We start from the raw sequence: 23045 nt of genomic DNA, 5'->3' as shown, positions 1-23045 counted from the left end.
AAAAAAAAAACAGTTTTAGGTGTATATAAGGGTTGTTCATGAATAATTTGTTAATTTTTTCACACCAGAATCGACATTTTTTTTTTTTATTTACCGCGCCAGTCGGAAAAAAGGGAGCCTCATCGGAAAAAAAATTTTCATAAAAAACTCGATATCGTTTTCAAGCTGTTCCAAAGCAAAATCGGCGAATTCACGACATTTACGGTCATCCAATGGCTTTAGTGCTTGAGTGAGAACAATTTTATGCGAATGCCTGTTCAAATTCTTTCTCAAAATCAGGCAGGTTGTGGTTCGAGACAGTTCCAATTCTTGAAAACGTCTTGCCATAGCGATACTTCGTGCGGTTCTTTGACTTAATGGCACTTAAACATTATATAAAGAAAATTTGCGCTTCAAGTTTAGAACAATTCGATGAAGTTTCCAGCAATTCGACAAATATTAAGCACAACTGGACGATTACACAACCACAAAAAGGCCACATCGCACAAAAAGTAGCAATTGGAGAACGATTATTTTGATATACATACGTACATATATATATTTTCATGATGATGAAAATATGGTATTTAAAATGGCCGACACTCAGAAATTAATTGTAAAATAAATTTCAGAGCCTAGTATATTGCTTAAAATACGAAAAATGCCTTGATAGACAATCGACGATATTTTTGAAGCTAAAAATAATAATAGTAGGAAGAAATCGTTTGGAAAAAATACAATACGACTTAAGAAAAATTAGAAAAACTTCGTAAAAATATTTTAAAAGATAAAAATATGAAAAGGCTGGTGATTTMAAATTTTCTTATACATTTTGAGGTTATGTCAAAAAAGTCTAAATACAAAAGTTGTAGCCATTTTTATAACTTACAGCTTTGCCATTAAAATTTTTTGTGATGGATTTTGGTATAAATCGAGATAAAACGTTTCCTACGTTTACATTTTCTGCTACATACCTCCGCTTCCACTTCCTGACCGCACATCGCCCTAATTATTTTCCCTTTCATTTTTGTTTTTGTTTATTATTTTTTCCAAGCGGTTTCATTCTACTACTATAATTATATTTTACTTTTTTAGCATTTTCAAAAGCTTCTGTACTGGCCTATATTGTGTGCATACTAAGGAATATGGTGGTTTGAGGAATGTTGTTCAAGAGCAAAAAGTTCTAGCTATTGAATTAATTTATATTTTTTTTATTATTATTAATATTATAAAGTAAACGTAAAGACATTTTTTTGATTATTCAATGCGTTTGTATAAGTAAAATAATTCAAATTAAATTGTGGTATATTACTTTCTGCTTGTCATTTTAGTAACTTRTTTTAAACAAAAGATTATTTACATACATATGTATGTACATATGCATGCACAAATAACCACATTGAAAGGGGCGTAGACTCAATTAGCTGAACAGCCATTGCCATTTGCATGAGCGGGATAGCGCATTAAATGCGAATAACGGAAACAGTAGCCATCAATAAATCTGAGTGGTGGTGAGTTTCACCCAAGCTCTTGTATAGCGGTTATAGAAATGGCTGAGGTGGATTAGCAAGTGCCGCCTTAACAACAACAAGCAATATTTTAATTGAACATATAAGCAGCAAGTGTAGTGAGGCATTGAGCGTAGAGCTTGAGCGCGCGAGAGAGGGAGAGAGCGTATTGTGGTTGAATAAATAAGTTTATGTGACTTTAGCTTTGCTCTAGCGGTGTATAGAATTTGAGTACWAATAATCTTGAGCTTATGATTGTATAAATGTTGCCACACATGGTTCTATGTTTTCTGGAAGCTGTTTGTTTGTACATATGCCAAAGCTGACGTCTMAGCGTGCGCGAGAGGCTTTTCATTTCGTATAGCCGCTTTGTGTGTGTATATATGTATAGGCTCTCCTTAATGTATGATGGTGTGGTGTATTGTGGTAATCTGCTGGAAGCTGTTGCTGTGTACATTTGTATTCTTGTTTTTGTATTTTTGAGATTTTTAACGCTCTTTGCTTTCGCTGCTTTCGTTTCAATATTCATATTTTATTTATTTATTTGGTGAAAACACATTCATTTGAGATTTTTCGTTTGAATGTGCGACGGATTTTCATTAGCAACAGTTTAAATAAAAAACTCGTTCATATCAGCCGAGGAGGCGCGTGAATTGACGGCAAGGGTGCAGCAAAGTRTTCTAATAGAAAATCAAATTAAACGTTTTCAGATTACATATGCGCGTACGTACAATTAAAATGTTTCTAAATTATCTTTAAAAGACGGTATTGAGATTTAACTGACTAAAAAGCTTAAACATTTTTTATGAATAAAAGTTTGTGTGCAATTATCTACAACAGAAACGTGTACAAATGAAAACTCGCAGTGAAAAATAATGAAATTCCCTTCGCGTAGTAATAGCAAAAGCTCAACAATAATAGCTACGGTGCAAAACGCTGACGCTAGTAGCGGCATGCGTGCCTCAAAATATGTAAACGTTCATAAAGACACCAATAAGGACACTGGCAAGGATCGGCGCATGCCTAGTCTGTTAGCGAATGCAGTGAAAATGAAGATAACAAAGTGTAATGCCACAAAGTTGGCCAACTCCAATAATGGAAATAAAGGCTTAGCCACGACGACTATGTCGAATACAAACACAAATGTGTTTTACAACAATATGTGCAGATCATTGAATGAGAATCACAGAATGACACAGCTAACGAATTTTCAAAACGCTCAAGAATCAAAAGGATTAGACAAATTAAATGGACTTTGTTCAACAACAACAACAACAACAACACAACAGCATAGAACAAGTGGTGAATGTGGCGAAATGGAGTGCCAACCGATACAACAACAAACACAATATTACGGACAGCAGGATCAGCTATTGGTGGAAGATAYGTCAGCTTGTATGGCAAAAGCAACAACAACCGAARCAACAGACGAACGGCGTGATCACTTCAATCTGCTGCCCAACAACGACACAAGAGTGACAGGGAACGGCGGCATATTAAAGGMAGGGCAAAGCCAATCGCCACCACAGCCAATGCTGAGCGAGCGTGCAAGGATCGAACCTACAACAATGAAACTGACTGCGCCCAAAGTCGACGCAGCCGATCACTCAATACATTCAACACAGCAACAACAACAACCGAAGGTGCAGACAGTGCAGCACACAGAAGAGAATTGTACGCAGGCGAGAAACACAAGCATATCTCAAACAACAATAACAAATGCAATGCGCTCGCCTTGTACGTTTGYAAACTCACACACGCATAACCGATCGACAACGCCACCGACACCACAAGCGCACACAAAACCAACACAACTACAAGCCGAACAGCAACAACAACAAAAAYCTCCTGCGTCATTGTCAACGTCGTCTTCGGCCGCTATACCGTCGCATTCGTCTTCGTCTTCGCATTTGGCTTCGTTACTGGCACAGCCTGCTGCTACACTGRCGTTGACGTCGTCTTCGGCGGCAGCGACGWCTGTGTCCGCGTCGCCAATAAGGTCCGCAACACCAAAACTCATATCAGTTGTCAACGAAACATCAAAGCAAACGGTGTTACGTACGATCGGTGAAGCCCGAARCACAACATCAACCATAGTCAAATCAACAGCAGTGAACGCTTTAGAGCAAACGGCTAATGTTACACAAATAAAAACTCCCACAACACTTGCAACGAAKGCTTATTTTCAAGTGAAATTAGAGACGACGAGTCAAGTCGMAGMCGAAACGGCGATTCAGCAACAGCARCASCAAGCGAGCGGTGACGTTGTTGTTAGAGATAGTGTTGTCAACACGGATCCCCAACAAATACAACAAGAGTTAGTGACGCGAGATAAAAATGCCAAAAACGTTGATAAGTTTCGTAATGCGATAACAACGTCTACGACGTTAACAAAAACGAAACAAACACTAATACCGACTGCTGCCGTGGCGCCGGTTGTAACCGCAAATGCCGCACAAATATCCGTTATCAAYAGTAATAACAATAATAATCATAACAATAATAACGGTAAATTAAGTGTTAGTGTAAACAATACAAGCGTGAGTGAAAGCAAAAATGCCAAAATTAGTGACAAACAACAAGAGCAAATACCTGTAGAGCAACAACAAAACGAACTATTGCCACTTAACTATCGCGGTGCAAACAATTCGGTAATTATAGCTAATTTTAATAGCAACAGCAACAACAACAACAACAATAACAACAACAGCAACCACAACGCAATTAACACGTCGCACTACGCACAAGAGCAGGCACCAGCAACAGCATCAACAACAACAACAGTACACATATTAACAGGTGAACAACATTTGACTGAGCCGCAGTATTTGCGCTACACTCAGCAACTGTCGCAGGATAGTATTGGTGAGGTGCAACACCAACATCACCAGCAACAACAGCAATTGCTGCAACTCACATCGAATATACTCAACAGTGCTGATCCCAATTTAAATTTGGCTGTCGCCACTGAACTGCAACAACAACAACAGCAGCAACAACAACATCACCAACATTTTTTCACACCTTATAACAGTTGTGCCTACGATCTGTCGCGTCATAATCAGCAACAGTTGCTACAACTTGATCACCAGCAGCAGCAACATCAAACACAACAACAGCTCACAAAAGAGTTGCTCGATAAATCCGACTTAATTGCTTTGCATCCCTCACATTTACTATTTACCCAACATCTGTCGACTGCGTCGCCGTACGTACACTCACCTCCGTCGCATTTGCATCCTCACGTGCACACGCACCCACACGCACATCATCCACAATTCATTGACGACAATATGCGTAACAATTTCAGTCTATACACCTATGGTGGCAATCCACATGATCATCTGCAGCATCATTCAAGCACTGRCGCCGCACCCAGCAGCATTGACGAGGTCATACAGGACACGCTAAAGGATGAGTGTCTCGAGGATCATCACACGGGTGTCAGTTACTGTACGTTGACCACCGTGCCCGACCTTAAGGATGCTTATCATCATACGCATATGTTGGGCGCAGCGGAGCAACAGGTGCTGACACCCACTCAGCTGCATCAGTTGCATGTGAACACACATCAACATCACAACAATTCATTGAGTTCGGGWGGCGGYTCACCGTCGCCCACATCACTTTCGCACGGCGGTGCGSCAGGAGACGTCGCCAGCTTTACRCAATTAACCAATGCGACGGCCTATCGAGACGTGTACGGTGGTTTTGCCACCGATCCGACTGTTATATCACTGTTTCCGTCCCCGCTGAGTCCAGTTCTAACAAGGTAAGTCAATTTACTATACAATTAGCTTTTAACTAGGTTAATGTGAGCAGTTGAGATTTATGCATACTTTTTAAATAAACCGATCTAAAAGGATTACTGTTAAGTTAGCTTAGAGGGAGAGCAAATAAGCGTAGAAAAAAAGAAAGCAATAAAGATTTGTATTTATATATATGTACTGATATATTTCTAGGGATTTCGCCCTTCCTATTTCTTCTCCACATTTCCTACACTAGGCTTCAGATTATTGTTTTAACCCGATCAGTTTACGCAGTTCATTTGAAGGGATTACGAGGGTTTACTCGTGTAAAAAACAGCCTTTTTTCAACAATTTTTTCTCATATAAAAATGAAATATTTTATTAGCATGTTTTATTATAAAAAAAATACACATTTAACAATGACATTCTGAAATTTTTGGAAAAATATAATTCATTGCGTCGCCGTTTCCGGTGACTCCTCGTAAACAAGAAGCGCTCGCGTTGGTAGAATGTATGTTAAGTGTCATGAAGATCGGTTGAGTAGTACTSAAGAAATCTTGCCAACTGACAGTTTCGAAGAAAACGTCTCGAGCGCACAAGTTCTCACGGTCGTATCTCCGAAAATATTACTCGGATATACTTGAAAATTTAGGACAACATTCTACTGGTATTGTAGAATTTAATAAGATAACAAAAATGCGTAAACCCATGTAACGCCTTAATACGGCTCACTGTAGCCTATAGCTGCCATACAAAGCGATCGAACAAAATTAATTTCATGTATGAGAAATTTTTTTATTTAAGACGATATATTCACGAAATTTGGTACAGATTATCTTCTAACGCCAGGCTATAATAACTGAGAAAAAAGTTTAGATCGGACAACTACAACATGCAGCTGCCATACAAACTGAATGCTCAAAATTAAGTTCTTGTATGAAAAACTCTTTTATTTCACATAATATCTTATTAAAATTTGGTATAAAATATTTTCTGAACCAGCCGCAAAAGCTCCAAAAAAATTGCTTGGATCGAATAACTATATCATATAGCTGTCCTACAAACTGATCGTTCAACAATGAGATTTTGTTTGGAAAAATTGTTTAGTTGCCGAGTTATTTTCGTGAAATTTTGCATGTATTTTTATACAAGTCAATAGTAAAATCTTCCGAAAACTTTTCACAAAAATATACACATAACTGAATTTATCGTTTTGCTTGTATTTATTCGTAATATAAATCAGATCCAAATAAATATTTGGTAGTCGAAAAAGTCTTTTCGTATTTTGAATATTTGTTGAACACATCAACAAATAATTTACTAATTTTCTTTACCGCATTCACGACTAAAAGTAAGCGTACAGTTAGAATAGTGCTGCAAGTTCAAAAAAGTATTTATTCGAAATTTTGAAGTTTCTCTTAGTCATTCATATTGTTAAATGCAGTCAGATCAAATTTACTTTCTTCTTCTTCTTTACATTCTTTTAAAACTTGCTAACAAAATATTTTTTATTCTTTTACAAGACAGTTCAACATCTGAGTGATAAAACCAATTTACCAATTTTTTTTTTTTATTCAAAGCACTTGACAAATTTCTAACAGTAGGGGCCAGGTACTTTTCATGGTACCAATTTTAGCTTAGCTTGGACTTTTGTTTGTACAATTTACTATTTAAGGCTTATGTACTGACTTGCTGCTCAAAAAATTTAAATTTAATATACAAAGAGTCTAGAAATATATAATTGATTAGCAACTTGGCTAAACCTAGTTATGAAGAGCAAAACACATTTTCGTACGCTAATTTTGGTTTGGAAATGCAGCTTACGACACTTACGATATTTCCGGGAAGCACAGTGAAATTTTGTTTGTCAGTAAATTTGTATTAGTATTTACATGAGTGATTGATGAAATCATTAAATTTTTGTACTTTGAAATGAACAGGCGGTGGAAGGAAGCAAAAGCACAAAAGTAAAGCATGAATACTTGAAAAAAAAAAACGGCGTGTATTAGTAAATGCAAAATAAAAGTAAAAAAAAACTTTAAAACAATAAAAGAAAACGAGTAAATAAATAAATAAATATTTTTTTATTCACAATGCATATTAATAAATACAATATGCATATATGTATACAGCCATACATACACGCATATGTATGTATTTTGAAAAAGTAGAGTGGTTACTTTTTTTTCTTTGATTTGCGCGCAAAACGCACGTGCTTTTTTGCTTATTTCACCCAACGGCCAGTAATTTGATTGTTTTCGCTTGCACGTCAAGTGACAAGTCAGTGCCAGTGCAAACGCTTGCCGACTCACATTCACCTGTCTGCTCACAAACTACTCTTACATATCATATATTTATGACGATGACTAATTCTATTATGATCGTTGATCGATTCGTAATATTTACATTGTCAAAAAAAATCCAAAAAAAAAAATCAAAGACATTAAAGAACTTTGTACTGCATATATATATACACTTATAGGTATACATACCCATATATATAAATATTTAGGGAAATACATCAAGAAGTGCTTACGAATAAGTTGACTTTTTGCATTGTCTTCCCTCACGCTAGCTAAGCAAGAGAATACAAATACTCCTGTTTTGCTTTGTAGTTTTGACTTCATTCAACAGACAATACGTTATACATATGTATATAGGAGTTTTTATACCCTGAACATTTGCCAGGATGTTTGCAATACCCAACAGCAAATGTCGAGGACCCTATAAAGTATAGAAGGACCTACATACATATTCAAATGCTCAGTGTGTGAAGTGGGGCGATTTAGCCATAACGGTTTTGAATTTAAGCGAACTAGTCGCTCTGTTTTTAAGATATCGCACTGATATTTTTCATAAGTTCTTTTCTCCTCAAACAGCTACTCACTTGTCGGAATCGCCGATATCGGAGCATTTTAGCGTATAGCTGCCATACAAGCTGAAGATCAAAACCAAGTTCTTGTATGAAAAACTTGTTTTCTTGGCAAGATATGCCTACGAAATTTGGCTCGAATAATTTTCCAAAATAATACTATAATCTTCGATGAAATTGTATAAATTAAATTACTATAGCATRTAGCTGCCATACAAACTGAAAGATCAAAATCAAATTCTTATATAGAAAATAATTTTATTTGACAAGATATCTTCACGAAATTTGGTACCGATTATTTTCTAAGGCCCGGTTATAATATCTGAGAATTTTTTTTTAGATTGGACCACTATAGCATATAGCTACCATATAAATTGAATTATCAAGAACAAGTACTTGTATGAAAAACTTTTTTATTTCAAATGATATATTCACAAAATTTGTCTGGAATAATTGCTCAATATAACACTACAATTTCCAAAGATGTTGTATAGATCGGATCACTATAGCATATAGCATGTCATACGAACTAAACCATCCAAACCAAGTCCTTGTATGAACTTTAATATTTGTGCAGGGTATTGTAGATACGCTGCACACCGAAGTTAACTGTACATACACAATTAACTGTATACACACATATATGTACATGCATTTGTTTGCCGTCTTCATATCAACATTTTCATTATTGTTGTGTGCGTATCGTGTTTCCATTAAATAATATAATAATGTCATAACAATAATAAGTCAGTAAGCAGAAAAACGGAGGTGTAAAAATACCGTCGAACGCTTATACACACATATATGTATACACAACTTTATATACATTGGTGACAGTGTGCTTGCTTGTTATTGAAAAGGTATGACGACTAAAGGAAAGTAAAAAAAAAGCCGAGCAGCACAAAACATGCCTCATTTTCTATRCAAACATACCAACTCATGTGTTTTCAGTGCCACCGCACGCTCCTGCCACCGACCACCCTTTCAATAACCACCTGCTGCTGTCACTGCTTGCTGCGCCTTTCTGTGCCGTGGCGACTTAGCATAGCGAAAGCGACGCATAGCGCTGACTCCGGGCAGAATTKGTCGCATTTTGAAATTACTATAAATTTTTATATATTTTTTCTATATACGAATATATATATTTTTTCATTGTGCACTATTTTGTTTTATTAACACATAGCTTTCTAACTAAATTGTTATGAAATCATTAAGATTTTAAATTTTCCCCTAAATACTCTTAGTTTTTAACAGTTCGTTTGAGTACAGTATTGAGAATAAAATGACAAACTGAATATTACTTATTTTTAAAGATAATTTTTAAAGAAATTTTTGCCTTTAAGTCAAATAAAAGTTAGATTATAAGGAAAAAAGTTTTTTAATTTGATTCGGTTCGGTTATTTGGTGTGACAGCTACCATTATGCTATAGTGGTCCGATCTGTATAATTTGCTCGGAGTTTGCAGAGCTGCTTTCGAAAATAATCTCTGCCAAATTTCGTGAAGTTATTTTGTCAAATAAACAAGCTTTCTCTATTACAGCTTCATTTTGACCATTCAGTTTGTGTGGGAGCTATATGTAATAGTAGTCCGATCTAAAAAAWTTTTTTCAGATAATATAGCCTAATTTTGGAAAATAATCTGTAACAAATTTTGTGAATATATCATAAATAAATAAAAAAGTTTTTCATACAAGAACGTAATTTTGTTCGTTCGATTTGTATGACAGCTATATGCTATAGTGGTCCGATCTAAAAATGTTCTTCATCTCTTACAGCCTGGCTTTAGAGAGTAAGCTGTGTAAAATTTCGTGAAGATATCTTGTCAAATAAAAATATTTTCCATATAAGAATTTGATTTTGACAATTCAGTTTGTATATCGATATCGGCGATTCCAACAAATAAGTAACACGTTAGAAAGAAAAGTAGGTGTGTAATCTCTCAGATCAATATCTCAAACATTGAGATACCAGGTCGCATATATACTGATGGTTTGCTTCTGGGTAGCAACATAATCCTGTTCAGTGTATAATTAAACGGTTTACTAGGCAATGCGGGCAAGCAGCTAATTAAAAAACYCTTCTTTTATAAAAAGAGCTAGAAAGTTGCACACGTGTTACACGTGCCATGGCAGTGAAGTGTGACCGAATTCAGGTGGTGTGGCTAAAAAGTTAAAGATGAGTTTGGTAGGATATTATGGCGTACCGCTAGTTTTTATATTTTTACAAAGGTTTGGTAGAGTTTGAAGCAATATTATGTTTGTATATTAGAATATATATTTTATATATTTTACAATATTTGTACATTAATACTTACATTCACTAGCATGAGCATTGGTATGCGCACCAAAACTGGCAGCTAGACTCGAAGGCTTGCCGTCTTGTTATATACAAATTTTCACGAACGCAGCTGTAGATGAGGCGACACACACATGCAGGCATCAACTATGTCTAAATTACCTTCCTATTCGTATGTATATGCATATGTATGCAGTAAATGTGGGTGAAACCGCGTTTTTTACGGTTTTGTATAATGAGCGCCCGCAGCTTTATGACGCAAATTTGTCACTGCCACACAGTAGTTCACACAATTTGCGCAAACTTGAGCGAGYGGCGCACATTTGGTCTGACATTTTAATTTTACATTTCCACTATTGCTCGTATGTAAATTTACGCTACATGTGTGTGTATGCATTGGGTACTTTTAACTGTTTTCTWTAACTATTTTCCTATATTCACCTATTACACGCACATACAGTCATACTCGCATACATTTGTATGTGTCATTGTGCATGTGTATGCAGTTTTGCGCGCTGTTCTAAATATTTAAGTATTTTAGTATTTGTTGGGGCCTTTACATTTTCCTTGTACGAGTAATTTTAATTAGAAACGTGTTTTGCATAGTGAATAATCGTTTATAGTTTTCGTCGTCGAATTTCAGGGTAAATAACGTGTGCAGGTTTGTTTTCAAGTCAAGTTGTTTTTTGTTTTTTTTTTTCTCTCTGATTTTTAAGAAAGGGTGAGTAGGTGGAAGTGCTAGAATAGTAAATAAATAAAAAATTGTTCATATACCATCTGATCAAATTTGACCCGGATTGTAAAAAAAAAAAACATGGTGTTTTCAGGGAATGTTTTTATCGTGCTAAACGGGATCATGGAGTCGGATTTTTCAGTTTCGAAAACTGTAAAGTGARCCAAATAGGGCGAATACGGTGCCTGTGCGATGACTCTCGCTTCTTGTTAGACCAAAAAGTCAGTTATAATAATTCTCTAATGTGATGGCGCATTATCGTGGTGAAAAATCCATGTATATCCTGCCCATAAATCCACTCCTTTTCGACGAATTGCTACGCGTAGATACCTCAAAATGAATGATGAACATGAAATATTGGTCGTTTGACCCTATGGAACAAATTCACGATGAACCTCAGAACCTCTCCAAAATATACGAAAACGATGTGCATTATCTTCATATCTTACTGACTTTACGTGTTTTTTTCGCTTTCGGTTCATTTTTGCAGCGCCTTTCGTTAGATTGTTAGACAGTTTCGACATCAACTTTATTAACCCCCGGTGCGTCATCAGCATTAATGCGCTTAATGAATGTAGGGTAATCAGATACGTTATCAAGCATCTATTTTGCGTCCTCATCTTTGCAAAAGATATATTTGGTATGGTATTTTGATAAGTGATAAATTTTATACCCAAAACATTAACCAAAATGTATTGAGTCGATTCATTCTAGATATTAATAAGCTACTACTCTATACTACACTCTATGATATCAACCCGACGATTTGTGTGCACTCTTCTCTTCTTAACTTTTTCGATGTTAGCGTCATTAACAGCGAAGGACTCGATTGGAACAAGTATTCGATGACTTCATGATCTTCACTGAATACTTTATGCCACTCATATACTTAAGTTTGTGTTAATGTAGACTCTTCAAAATACTTCTGCAGCATTTTCAATGTCCGTGAAAGACAAAATTTCAAGCAAACTCGCTGTTAAAATTTTTKTCTTTCTGAAAACGGCCAACTAAACTTTTTCTCTCGCAAACAAATAGCTTYCGAATATACACTAATTGACATATGGAGATAGAACTTCGGAACAACAAAAAATACAAAAAAGATTGTACGAATCAATGAAAAAATTTATCGATATGTTTTGCGCGCCCAGTTTCAGTTTCAGTTTAAATGAATCAGTCCGGGGCAAATTTGATCAGTTGATTTATTCGAACAATTCGGTGTATCAGGAAACTGTGGCGTGTTGGAAGTAAATATGTACATATAAGATATTTATTTCAGTAATTATAAAAGTTTAAATTTCGTTTTGAAATATTATTTAACTTATTAATAGATGAGCATGTATTAGTAAAAACACAGAATTTAAAATTTTAGTTTTTTTCAACTAAATAACAAAACATAATATACATAATTATGAAATACGCTGAAAGTAAAAGAACGGTAACAACTGCAACAACGACAACAACATCTCCGTATTACTACCTATTCATGACTTCCTATATAACGCCGAGTAAACAGCAGCGCGTACAAGTACATAAAGCAGCAAGCACATATGTTTCATATATCTATAGCTGCAATGGTAACATAACCCATGCATACTAACCACTTCTTGAGATACGTAAATTGTTTTTGCACATGAAAAAAAGAAACTGCTTTGTAGTGCAGTAAAGTGCAAACGGCACACATTCACACGCTGCGCTAACGCTGAGATAATTTCCAGCGCACGTTCAAGTGATCAACCGTTTCAGCCATCAATTGGCGTACCGCACGACAATGGCAGCAGCGACACCCAGCTACTGAGCACAAGAGTAGCACCAGCCAAGGGGCGGCATGGTGGACGCHAGACAGCTACACACCTGCTTATCAGCCGAAGACGCTGCACAGGCATGCCTACGATGTGACACTTTGTCGACCGCTTAGATTTGGTTAGCCGATTGCAGCTAACTGAAATGCTGCATATTGGCGCGTTCGCGGTGTCAACGAAATTTTCGACGTTCTTATACCATTTGTTCAGTTATATTTGCTGTTGTTGTTGTTTGTGTGCTGCTGTTGATTGTTTTTGCACAGCTTTGTTTAGCTTGTGGGCAGTGTGGTATAAGATTTTTGTTTTTCCGCATTTACAGCTTCATTATGCAAAGACGCGTGCCGTGTATCAGACGTTCCGCTTTGACTATTGCAATTGTGCTTGTTATTGCATTGTTGTTGTTTTGGTTATCCATTTATTTATTTTGTCGTTTTTTTTTTTTGATTTTAGTGCTCTACTAAGTCAATTTATGTTTGTCATTGTTAATACTTGCAACTAAACGACGGTGTTTAGTTCACGGTAGTGTTGATTTTCCCATTGAAGTGAAACGTGTTTGAGCGAAATTGGCGGCGCGCGAGCAATTTTCATAGCGTGTCGCATTTGCACAGCAACGGTATACGATTCGATCTTATTTAACGGATTAATATTATTGAACAGATGAAAGTAAAAAAGTGATATAATTCAAATATAATATGCAAATTAAGATTTGTGATATATTAACACTAAAAAAAAATAATACAAATTTATTTGGCAAAAATAAATATCTGATAAAATTTAAAAATTATNTGCAAAAAAAAAAAAATCGAAAAAATAATAAAAGGAAAATATGATATCCTTCACAGCTGCCTTTCTTATGGCAGAAAAGGGTTTTCAAAAATCTTTATTGTGCTCTTGAACACTCAGTTTGTATGACAACTATATGCTATAGTGGTCCGTCTGAACAATTTGTTGGAAGTTAGTGGCACTTTTTTGGAAAATAAATAATGCATAATTTCGTGAAGGGTTTTTGTCAAATGAAAAAGTTTTCCTTACAAGAACTTGTTTYGGATCGGTTATTTGTATGRCAACTATATGTTATAGTGGTCCGATCTGGAAAATATATTCGGAGATTATGCCGATATCTTGAACAATAATACTTCTCGAATTTCGTCAAGATATMTKTTTTAATAAAAAAGTTTTTCAYAAAAGAACAGTTTTTTGATTAGTCAGTTTGTATGGGAGCTATATGCTATAGTGCTCCGATCTCAGCTATTTATTGAGAGGTAATGTCACTATCTTGGAAAATAATTCATGCAAAATTTTTTCAAGATATCTCGTCAAATAAAARAGTTTTTCTTATAAGAACTTCRTTTTAATGATTCAGTTTGTATGGGAGCTATACGGTAGAGTASTCTGATCTGTTTAATCTAGTCGGAGCTTCTAGCATTGCTTTTGATAATAATCTRWRCCGAAYTTCGTGCAGATATCTTGTCAAATAAAAATGTTTTTGTACAAGGATTTGGGGTTTCCTATCAGTTAGTATGACAGCTATATAATATAGCGATCCGATCTAAATATTTTATTCTTTGTATAATAGTCCAATTTCCTTAAATATCTTTACAAATAAAAAATTTTTCCATATAAGAACGTTTTTTTCGATCGGTTCCTTTACCCACGATGCTCGCGTGGACCATTTACTGTATATGTAAGTCCAAAGTGTGATCAGCGCGATCTTTGAGCTTGCAGCAATGGATTCCGAAGCATCCCATATACATGCCTTTTTACATATTCACTCGTCTGGCAGAGTATTGATTTTCATTGCCGCAGTATCTGTTGTTCTTTTGTTTTGAGTCGATTGTGATTCGGAAAATACAGAATTTGACTACCAGTCTTTTCATTCAACTCGAGATGACGCTCATAAATGCTTGTATAARCAAAACAACAAATATCCATTGAGCTGCTGATTTATATACGAGTACATACATACACACATATCAATGAACAATAATCGGCGAACAAACGTAAGCAAATTTATTTGAATGACTGTCGGCTGTTATTTTCAGAGYTCGGTCATATGTAAAGGTTCGTTTAAATATTTCAGGCATAGCAAATAAAAATTAACTATATAGTTGTATGTATGTTGGATTTGTGTATGTGCATATAATTTTTATTTTTATTGCAAATGTTATGGCCAACAACAAATAAATATACATTGCTAATTTCATGGTTTTAAGCCAAAATCCAGAGATTCGTCTACTTAAGCTCGTATAAAATGAAAAATCCCTTCTTTAAAAAATTTAATTAAAATCTTTTCTTTATTTTGCAACAGAAATTTTGCCTGAGACAATTTGTATTATAATAATTTTTTTTTTTGTCTTCACACACCGTGCTTAGACTGAGTTCACACACGAGAACTTTTGTSGACAATCCTGCTCATTTCGAAATTCTCTCCAAGGCTGCAAGTGTGCACGGTTCGAATATGAATATGTATATAKATTTGAATTTTATTAAATGTTTTTATTTAGAAAAGGAATTTATTTTTATTTACAAAACAGTAAATAAGGTCAAAAATAGCTAACCAAAAATAGTGGGTAGTCGAAAAAGCCATTTCGTATTTTGTCAATGGTGTCATATACCACATAGCGTTGAAAAGGTGATATTTTAAGCGTTGTTTAACCAATGTTTTTGTTCACCAGAATTTGAGAATATGATACAAAAGCGAAAGCTAAAAGCAACACCAAAAGTGCATTTCCCGATATCGAGCGACAAAAGTTGTCCTATGTAAACCCAGTCGTAGTCTCGTGGCATTGTTTTACATGCAATACTGTTGGTGTTTACTTGGTTATGCTTTTATGCTTTTGGCTGTGGGTGGTCCAATCTACAAGTCAGTGTCATATGCAAAATTGCTGCAGTTATGAAAACACTTCTCGTATAAACAATATCCCTGAGTTGTATGTTTTATAAGCACAGTGAGGATGTCATGCAAATGTTTGTATGTATGTATGTATGTATTATGTAAGAAAAAAAGTTGAAATAGGTCAGGTTTTGGAAAGTTTTGGCAAAAGTGGCAGACTTCTTATGGCTATATAAATTCCTACATTTTTACAGGATATACATATATAAACGCAACTTGATATCTACAGAACAGATATTATTATATTGTAACAAATTATTTAAATAAATTAATCTTTGAATGAAAAATAAGATTTACTCAATGTAAACATAACAAATTGTATAAAAATGCATATGAAAAATTTTTATTACAAAACGATTTTAGAAATTAACTCAGAAATATTAAAAATACAAATTAAATAAGACAGTACGAAGCAATAAACAATGTTGGTATTAAAAATATAAATTTACGTGGAAATGATTTAATAAATAAGAAAAAATTCAAAATAAAAATAATTAATTCAAAAATTAAAACTCTACGCAAATAAGTCGAAACAATGTTTTTCCCGAACTACAACAATATGTACTTCAAGAGCTACTGCTATGGGTAAATATTACTAAAATACCACTCAAAAACCATCTAATCAAATTTGAATCGGACTGATCAAATTTGCACCGAACTGGTTCATAAATTTTTTCCCTAGATTGGCACAACTGTTTTTTAATGTACGTGTTACTTTTGATCCTCACATGTCAATTATTTTTTAACTCTGAAAAAAAAAAAAAAAATAGAGCAACAAGTTTGTTTAAAATTTTTTTCCATTGACATCAGGGAAAATCACGAAATCGCACGGAAGATATTGCAGAAGTGTCTTGGGGTGTATACTTTATCATGAACATACATAAGTATTTGAGTGACACAAAACATGCGGTGAAGATCGTAAAGTCATCGAAAACTTATTCTTATTTATTCGTAGAATTTTGGGAGAGGAACAACTATGTATATAAGTAATTACTACTTCTTGTTCCATGATGATTTTTGTGGCTCACTGGAAATATTGTATAGCTTTTAAATTTTTTATTGGATCCGCCCCTGACCACTGTTATCGACGTTAACTTTGAAAAAGTTACAGAAACATTGCTTGAAAATCATCGAGCTATCAGAGGATCTCAGCATCCCTTTTGTATCAAACCAACACATTTTGTTTGATGTTGTGGTTATGAAACCAGTCAATGCTACACTCATAACACAGGACGTGTATATTTTGCAAAAGCAACGTTGAGTGGAGGTCACAGAAGAGACAAAAGAGGTCAGTTTGACAACGTATGTAGCTGAGGTCTCTACATTTATCAAATACATCATTACTGTTGATGAGACGTCGATTTATGCATACGACATGGAAACTCGTCAACAATCTGGTGAATGCGCGCCAAGAATGAGCCGAAAGCGAAAAAACCAAAACTCGCTGAAGACACTGAAGGCTATGCCAAACGCGGACCAAAGTGTATGGGAAATTGGATTAATCGTTGACGTGCTAGTTATTGACGCAACAAGCTATTTTGTGGACATTAATAAGGATAAATAAAAATTTAGAGTCCGGGTCAATTTTGATCATATAGTACTTATATTCTATTGAACAAAACAAAACGAAATATTCCTTACCTCAGCAATCTATTTTAGGGCAGTAATAAAGACAATTAAAATTTAGAATCCGGTTCAAATTTGATCAGATGATCCATATATTCATACGGATATGAAGGTTGAACAAAACGAAATATCTCTTAATATATGTACATATATATAATTAATTTAAAATATTTTGAAATAATTGGTATTCACTTAAGAGTTAATAAGCGTTCTAGATTKYAGAAATATATGTATATATGTATACATACATATGCATTTAAGTTTAGTAAAAATATCGTGATATAAAAATATTTATTACTTAAATTCTTTGCGATGATAAATAGTTGAGGTTCATTGTGTATACATATATATAAATGTGCTTACTATAAGTTTTGTAGCCCATAAGTACACGCTCTGCCGTTTGATATCATTACTAATCAATACTCTCTTTGTTTCTTCCACTGCATATGCGTTTTACATTTACATTTTGTACGCCCTATTGATGATCAATCCGCCGTCTTGTGCTCGCCCAAATTCCAATAAACGCTACGACGACGTATTGACTCGTTACAGCAGTTATCCCGGATCWCTCTTGACATCGGCCACCAATGGCATTCAACAGTATGGCATGCAACCGAGTAGTGCAATCAGCGCCGTCTCATCCGCCTCGCCATCCCATCAGCCAGTACATTCGGCCGCYTCCACGCCTGGCGCACATGCAACCAACTCTGTAGTGGTAGCGGGCACCGGTTCCGGTTCAAATTCCATCAACAACGACGACTACGGCTCGCCGAAGAGCAATACCAGTAGTAATGGTGGTGGTGGTGTTGGCAGTGGAGCGACCAACAGCCAGTCTATTGCTGGTGGCAGTGGACGTTTGCCTGCATTTCAACGCATCTCCAGTTATGTTGGTGGTGCGGGCGGTGCAGCTGGTGTCGGCGGTGTGTCGAATGTCAACGTCGGCGGTGGCGGCGCCGATCGTTACACATCGTTGACAAATTATCGCACAGTGAGTATATTACCTACGTACATGCATACAAAGCAATATTGGGCCNTAGACTGAGTTCACACACGAGAACTTTTGTGGACAATCCTGCTCATTTCGAAATTCTCTCCAAGGCTGCAAGTGTGCACGGTTCGAATATGAATATGTATATAKATTTGAATTTTATTAAATGTTTTTATTTAGAAAAGGAATTTATTTTTATTTACAAAACAGTAAATAAGGTCAAAAATAGCTAACCAAAAATAGTGGGTAGTCGAAAAAGCCATTTCGTATTTTGTCAATGGTGTCATATACCACATAGCGTTGAAAAGGTGATATTTTAAGCGTTGTTTAACCAATGTTTTTGTTCACCAGAATTTGAGAATATGATACAAAAGCGAAAGCTAAAAGCAACACCAAAAGTGCATTTCCCGATATCGAGCGACAAAAGTTGTCCTATGTAAACCCAGTCGTAGTCTCGTGGCATTGTTTTACATGCAATACTGTTGGTGTTTACTTGGTTATGCTTTTATGCTTTTGGCTGTGGGTGGTCCAATCTACAAGTCAGTGTCATATGCAAAATTGCTGCAGTTATGAAAACACTTCTCGTATAAACAATATCCCTGAGTTGTATGTTTTATAAGCACAGTGAGGATGTCATGCAAATGTTTGTATGTATGTATGTATGTATTATGTAAGAAAAAAAGTTGAAATAGGTCAGGTTTTGGAAAGTTTTGGCAAAAGTGGCAGACTTCTTATGGCTATATAAATTCCTACATTTTTACAGGATATACATATATAAACGCAACTTGATATCTACAGAACAGATATTATTATATTGTAACAAATTATTTAAATAAATTAATCTTTGAATGAAAAATAAGATTTACTCAATGTAAACATAACAAATTGTATAAAAATGCATATGAAAAATTTTTATTACAAAACGATTTTAGAAATTAACTCAGAAATATTAAAAATACAAATTAAATAAGACAGTACGAAGCAATAAACAATGTTGGTATTAAAAATATAAATTTACGTGGAAATGATTTAATAAATAAGAAAAAATTCAAAATAAAAATAATTAATTCAAAAATTAAAACTCTACGCAAATAAGTCGAAACAATGTTTTTCCCGAACTACAACAATATGTACTTCAAGAGCTACTGCTATGGGTAAATATTACTAAAATACCACTCAAAAACCATCTAATCAAATTTGAATCGGACTGATCAAATTTGCACCGAACTGGTTCATAAATTTTTTCCCTAGATTGGCACAACTGTTTTTTAATGTACGTGTTACTTTTGATCCTCACATGTCAATTATTTTTTAACTCTGAAAAAAAAAAAAAAAATAGAGCAACAAGTTTGTTTAAAATTTTTTTCCATTGACATCAGGGAAAATCACGAAATCGCACGGAAGATATTGCAGAAGTGTCTTGGGGTGTATACTTTATCATGAACATACATAAGTATTTGAGTGACACAAAACATGCGGTGAAGATCGTAAAGTCATCGAAAACTTATTCTTATTTATTCGTAGAATTTTGGGAGAGGAACAACTATGTATATAAGTAATTACTACTTCTAGTTCCGTGATGATTTTTGTAGCTCACTGGAAATATTGTATAACTTTTAAATTTTTTATTGGATCCGCCCCTGACCACTGTTAACGACGTTAACTTTGAAAAAGTTACAGAAACATTGCTTGAAAATCATCGTGTTGGCATCAGAGAGCTATCAGAGGATCTCAGCATCCCTTTTGTATCAAACCAACACATTTTGTTTGATGTTGTGGTTATGAAACCAGTCAATGCTACACTCATAACACAGGACGTGTATATTTTGCAAAAGCAACGTTGAGTGGAGGTCACAGGAGAGACATAAGAGGTCAGTTTGACAACGTATGTAGCTGAGGTCTCTACATTTATCAAATACATCATTACTGTTGATGAGACGTCGATTTATGCATACGACATGGAAACTCGTCAACAATCTGGTGAATGCGCGCCAAGAATGAGCCGAAAGCGAAAAAACCAAAACTCGCTGAAGACACTGAAGGCTATGCCAAACGCGGACCAAAGTGTATGGGAAATTGGATTAATCGTTGACGTGCTAGTTATTGACGCAACAAGCTATTTTGTGGACATTAATAAGGATAAATAAAAATTTAGAGTCCGGGTCAATTTTGATCATATAGTACTTATATTCTATTGAACAAAACAAAACGAAATATTCCTTACCTCAGCAATCTATTTTAGGGCAGTAATAAAGACAATTAAAATTTAGAATCCGGTTCAAATTTGATCAGATGATCCATATATTCATACGGATATGAAGGTTGAACAAAACGAAATATCTCTTAATATATGTACATATATATAATTAATTTAAAATATTTTGAAATAATTGGTATTCACTTAAGAGTTAATAAGCGTTCTAGATTKYAGAAATATATGTATATATGTATACATACATATGCATTTAAGTTTAGTAAAAATATCGTGATATAAAAATATTTATTACTTAAATTCTTTGCGATGATAAATAGTTGAGGTTCATTGTGTATACATATATATAAATGTGCTTACTATAAGTTTTGTAGCCCATAAGTACACGCTCTGCCGTTTGATATCATTACTAATCAATACTCTCTTTGTTTCTTCCACTGCATATGCGTTTTACATTTACATTTTGTACGCCCTATTGATGATCAATCCGCCGTCTTGTGCTCGCCCAAATTCCAATAAACGCTACGACGACGTATTGACTCGTTACAGCAGTTATCCCGGATCWCTCTTGACATCGGCCACCAATGGCATTCAACAGTATGGCATGCAACCGAGTAGTGCAATCAGCGCCGTCTCATCCGCCTCGCCATCCCATCAGCCAGTACATTCGGCCGCYTCCACGCCTGGCGCACATGCAACCAACTCTGTAGTGGTAGCGGGCACCGGTTCCGGTTCAAATTCCATCAACAACGACGACTACGGCTCGCCGAAGAGCAATACCAGTAGTAATGGTGGTGGTGGTGTTGGCAGTGGAGCGACCAACAGCCAGTCTATTGCTGGTGGCAGTGGACGTTTGCCTGCATTTCAACGCATCTCCAGTTATGTTGGTGGTGCGGGCGGTGCAGCTGGTGTCGGCGGTGTGKCGAATGTCAACGTCGGCGGTGGCGGCGCCGATCGTTACACATCGTTGACAAATTATCGCACAGTGAGTATATTACCTACGTACATGCATACAAAGCAAAATTTGGTCCGACTTTACTACTTGAACTGTGCGTGTTCATTACATATATACATACATACATATATGTTATACATACTTAAGCACTTACTTACTCAAGCATATGTAAATGCTTGTGTAATGCACTAAATAAATGTATTTATGTAYTGCGTCAAGTAAAGCTCACGCCGTTGCACTTAGTTATCTACACTATATTCTTCACTGCTTGTACTCACATGGTGCGATATTTTCACAAATAATATAAATTCTAATTTTTGTAACGTTGTTTTTTTTTTTTGTTTCTACTTTTTTCGCTTTAGAACGACACATGGGCAGGCCATTATGAGGCAATTGGTTACGCGCCCACTTCGGTCGTAACGAGCGCTGCCGGCCTAGTTGGAAACACGAACGTCATACGCAGCTGCAATGGACGTGCGGGTCCGGGCGTTGGCGTGGTTGGTGTTGGTGTGGAGGGCTCCGCATCAGCCAATTTGGCGGCCGCTGCGGCACATTTGACTGCATCCGCATCGTTGTCAGCAAGTGAGTAGTCGAAAAAGTCAAAAACAATTCGAAAAAAAAAAAATGAAAATAAAAATAGGTAGTCCAAAGCTTTGTTGGAAGTTAACATACTAACTGTACAATGTTAACATACTAACACCGTTAATTATTAATACTATTTTGTTGTTATTTAGTTAATAATTAGCAGTTTGTTTTTAAAATTTTTTGTAGAAAATTTCAACCTTAAATTTAGGTTAGGTTAGATATTTGATTGCTCAACATGGCAGTGGGATCCCTCTGACTTAGACTGTTATGACGGTCCTTTCTGAAACCAGGCGAGATAACTTCTGCAGTTGGGTATTGCCTAGCTATCGGCAAATCGCCTTGAAACTATTACAAGTCTGTTAAAGTGTTTTATTTTTATTTTCGAATTTCGAAATTATTTTCAACTGGTTCTCTRAATGTATGAGATTCGAGCTSTGGCAAAAGCGAGACATTCGAGCAGAAACTGTTGAGATGATGCTATCTTATCTTCTTGGGCAGTGTACAGTTAAAACTCATTTAGCTATTGAAAGGTGAACCTTGCTGAGAGCGAAGAGCTCTTAAACATCTTCCGATTTACCCTGAGGGATCTCGCAACTGCGCAGCKGCTSATAGCTGAGCAACGCYCGCTGGACTGGTCTGAGTYTTAACAGTCCCGTAGTAAACCACAACTTTAAGCTTAGACAACCTAACCTTCTCATCTTCTTTTCACATAACTTCATTAGTTGATATTTTGGGTSATATTGATAGCTGTCAATAGAGATAATGCAGGGTTGCGATTATTTAATCAAAATATTTGGATTCAGCTTTGAAATAATTTGTCCCAAAATCGGAATTAAAAATTGGAAATTTAA

The 23045-nt window shown here is 35.5% G+C and overlaps 1 protein-coding gene across 5 annotated transcripts in view; it reads left to right on the top strand.

The window, feature by feature from the left end:
• Nucleotides 1-23045, top strand: part of LOC108966506 (box A-binding factor-like) — a 55115-nt gene that overhangs the window by 24348 nt on the left and 7722 nt on the right. The window contains exons 2-4 of one of the 5 annotated variants that reach the window (XM_018929438.1): nucleotides 2198-5259; nucleotides 18007-18442; nucleotides 21972-22191. In XM_018929438.1, coding sequence (XP_018784983.1) covers nucleotides 2363-5259; nucleotides 18007-18442; nucleotides 21972-22191 — 3553 coding nt within the window. In that variant the 5' untranslated portion in view covers nucleotides 2198-2362. Of the gene's footprint in view, nucleotides 1-2046; nucleotides 5260-18006; nucleotides 18443-21971; nucleotides 22192-23045 lie in introns of those variants that run through there. The other 4 variants (XM_018929442.1, XM_018929439.1, XM_018929437.1 and 1 more) reach the window with 4 other exon arrangements.

This window comes from Bactrocera latifrons, unplaced genomic scaffold (genome assembly GCF_001853355.1).
Source record: "Bactrocera latifrons isolate USDA-ARS-PBARC rearing strain unplaced genomic scaffold, ASM185335v1 scaffold_162, whole genome shotgun sequence".
Lineage (NCBI taxonomy): Eukaryota > Metazoa > Arthropoda > Insecta > Diptera > Tephritidae > Bactrocera > Bactrocera latifrons.
The sequence above is the reverse complement of the archived record's forward strand: the minus strand, read 5'-3'. Positions and strand labels throughout refer to the sequence as shown.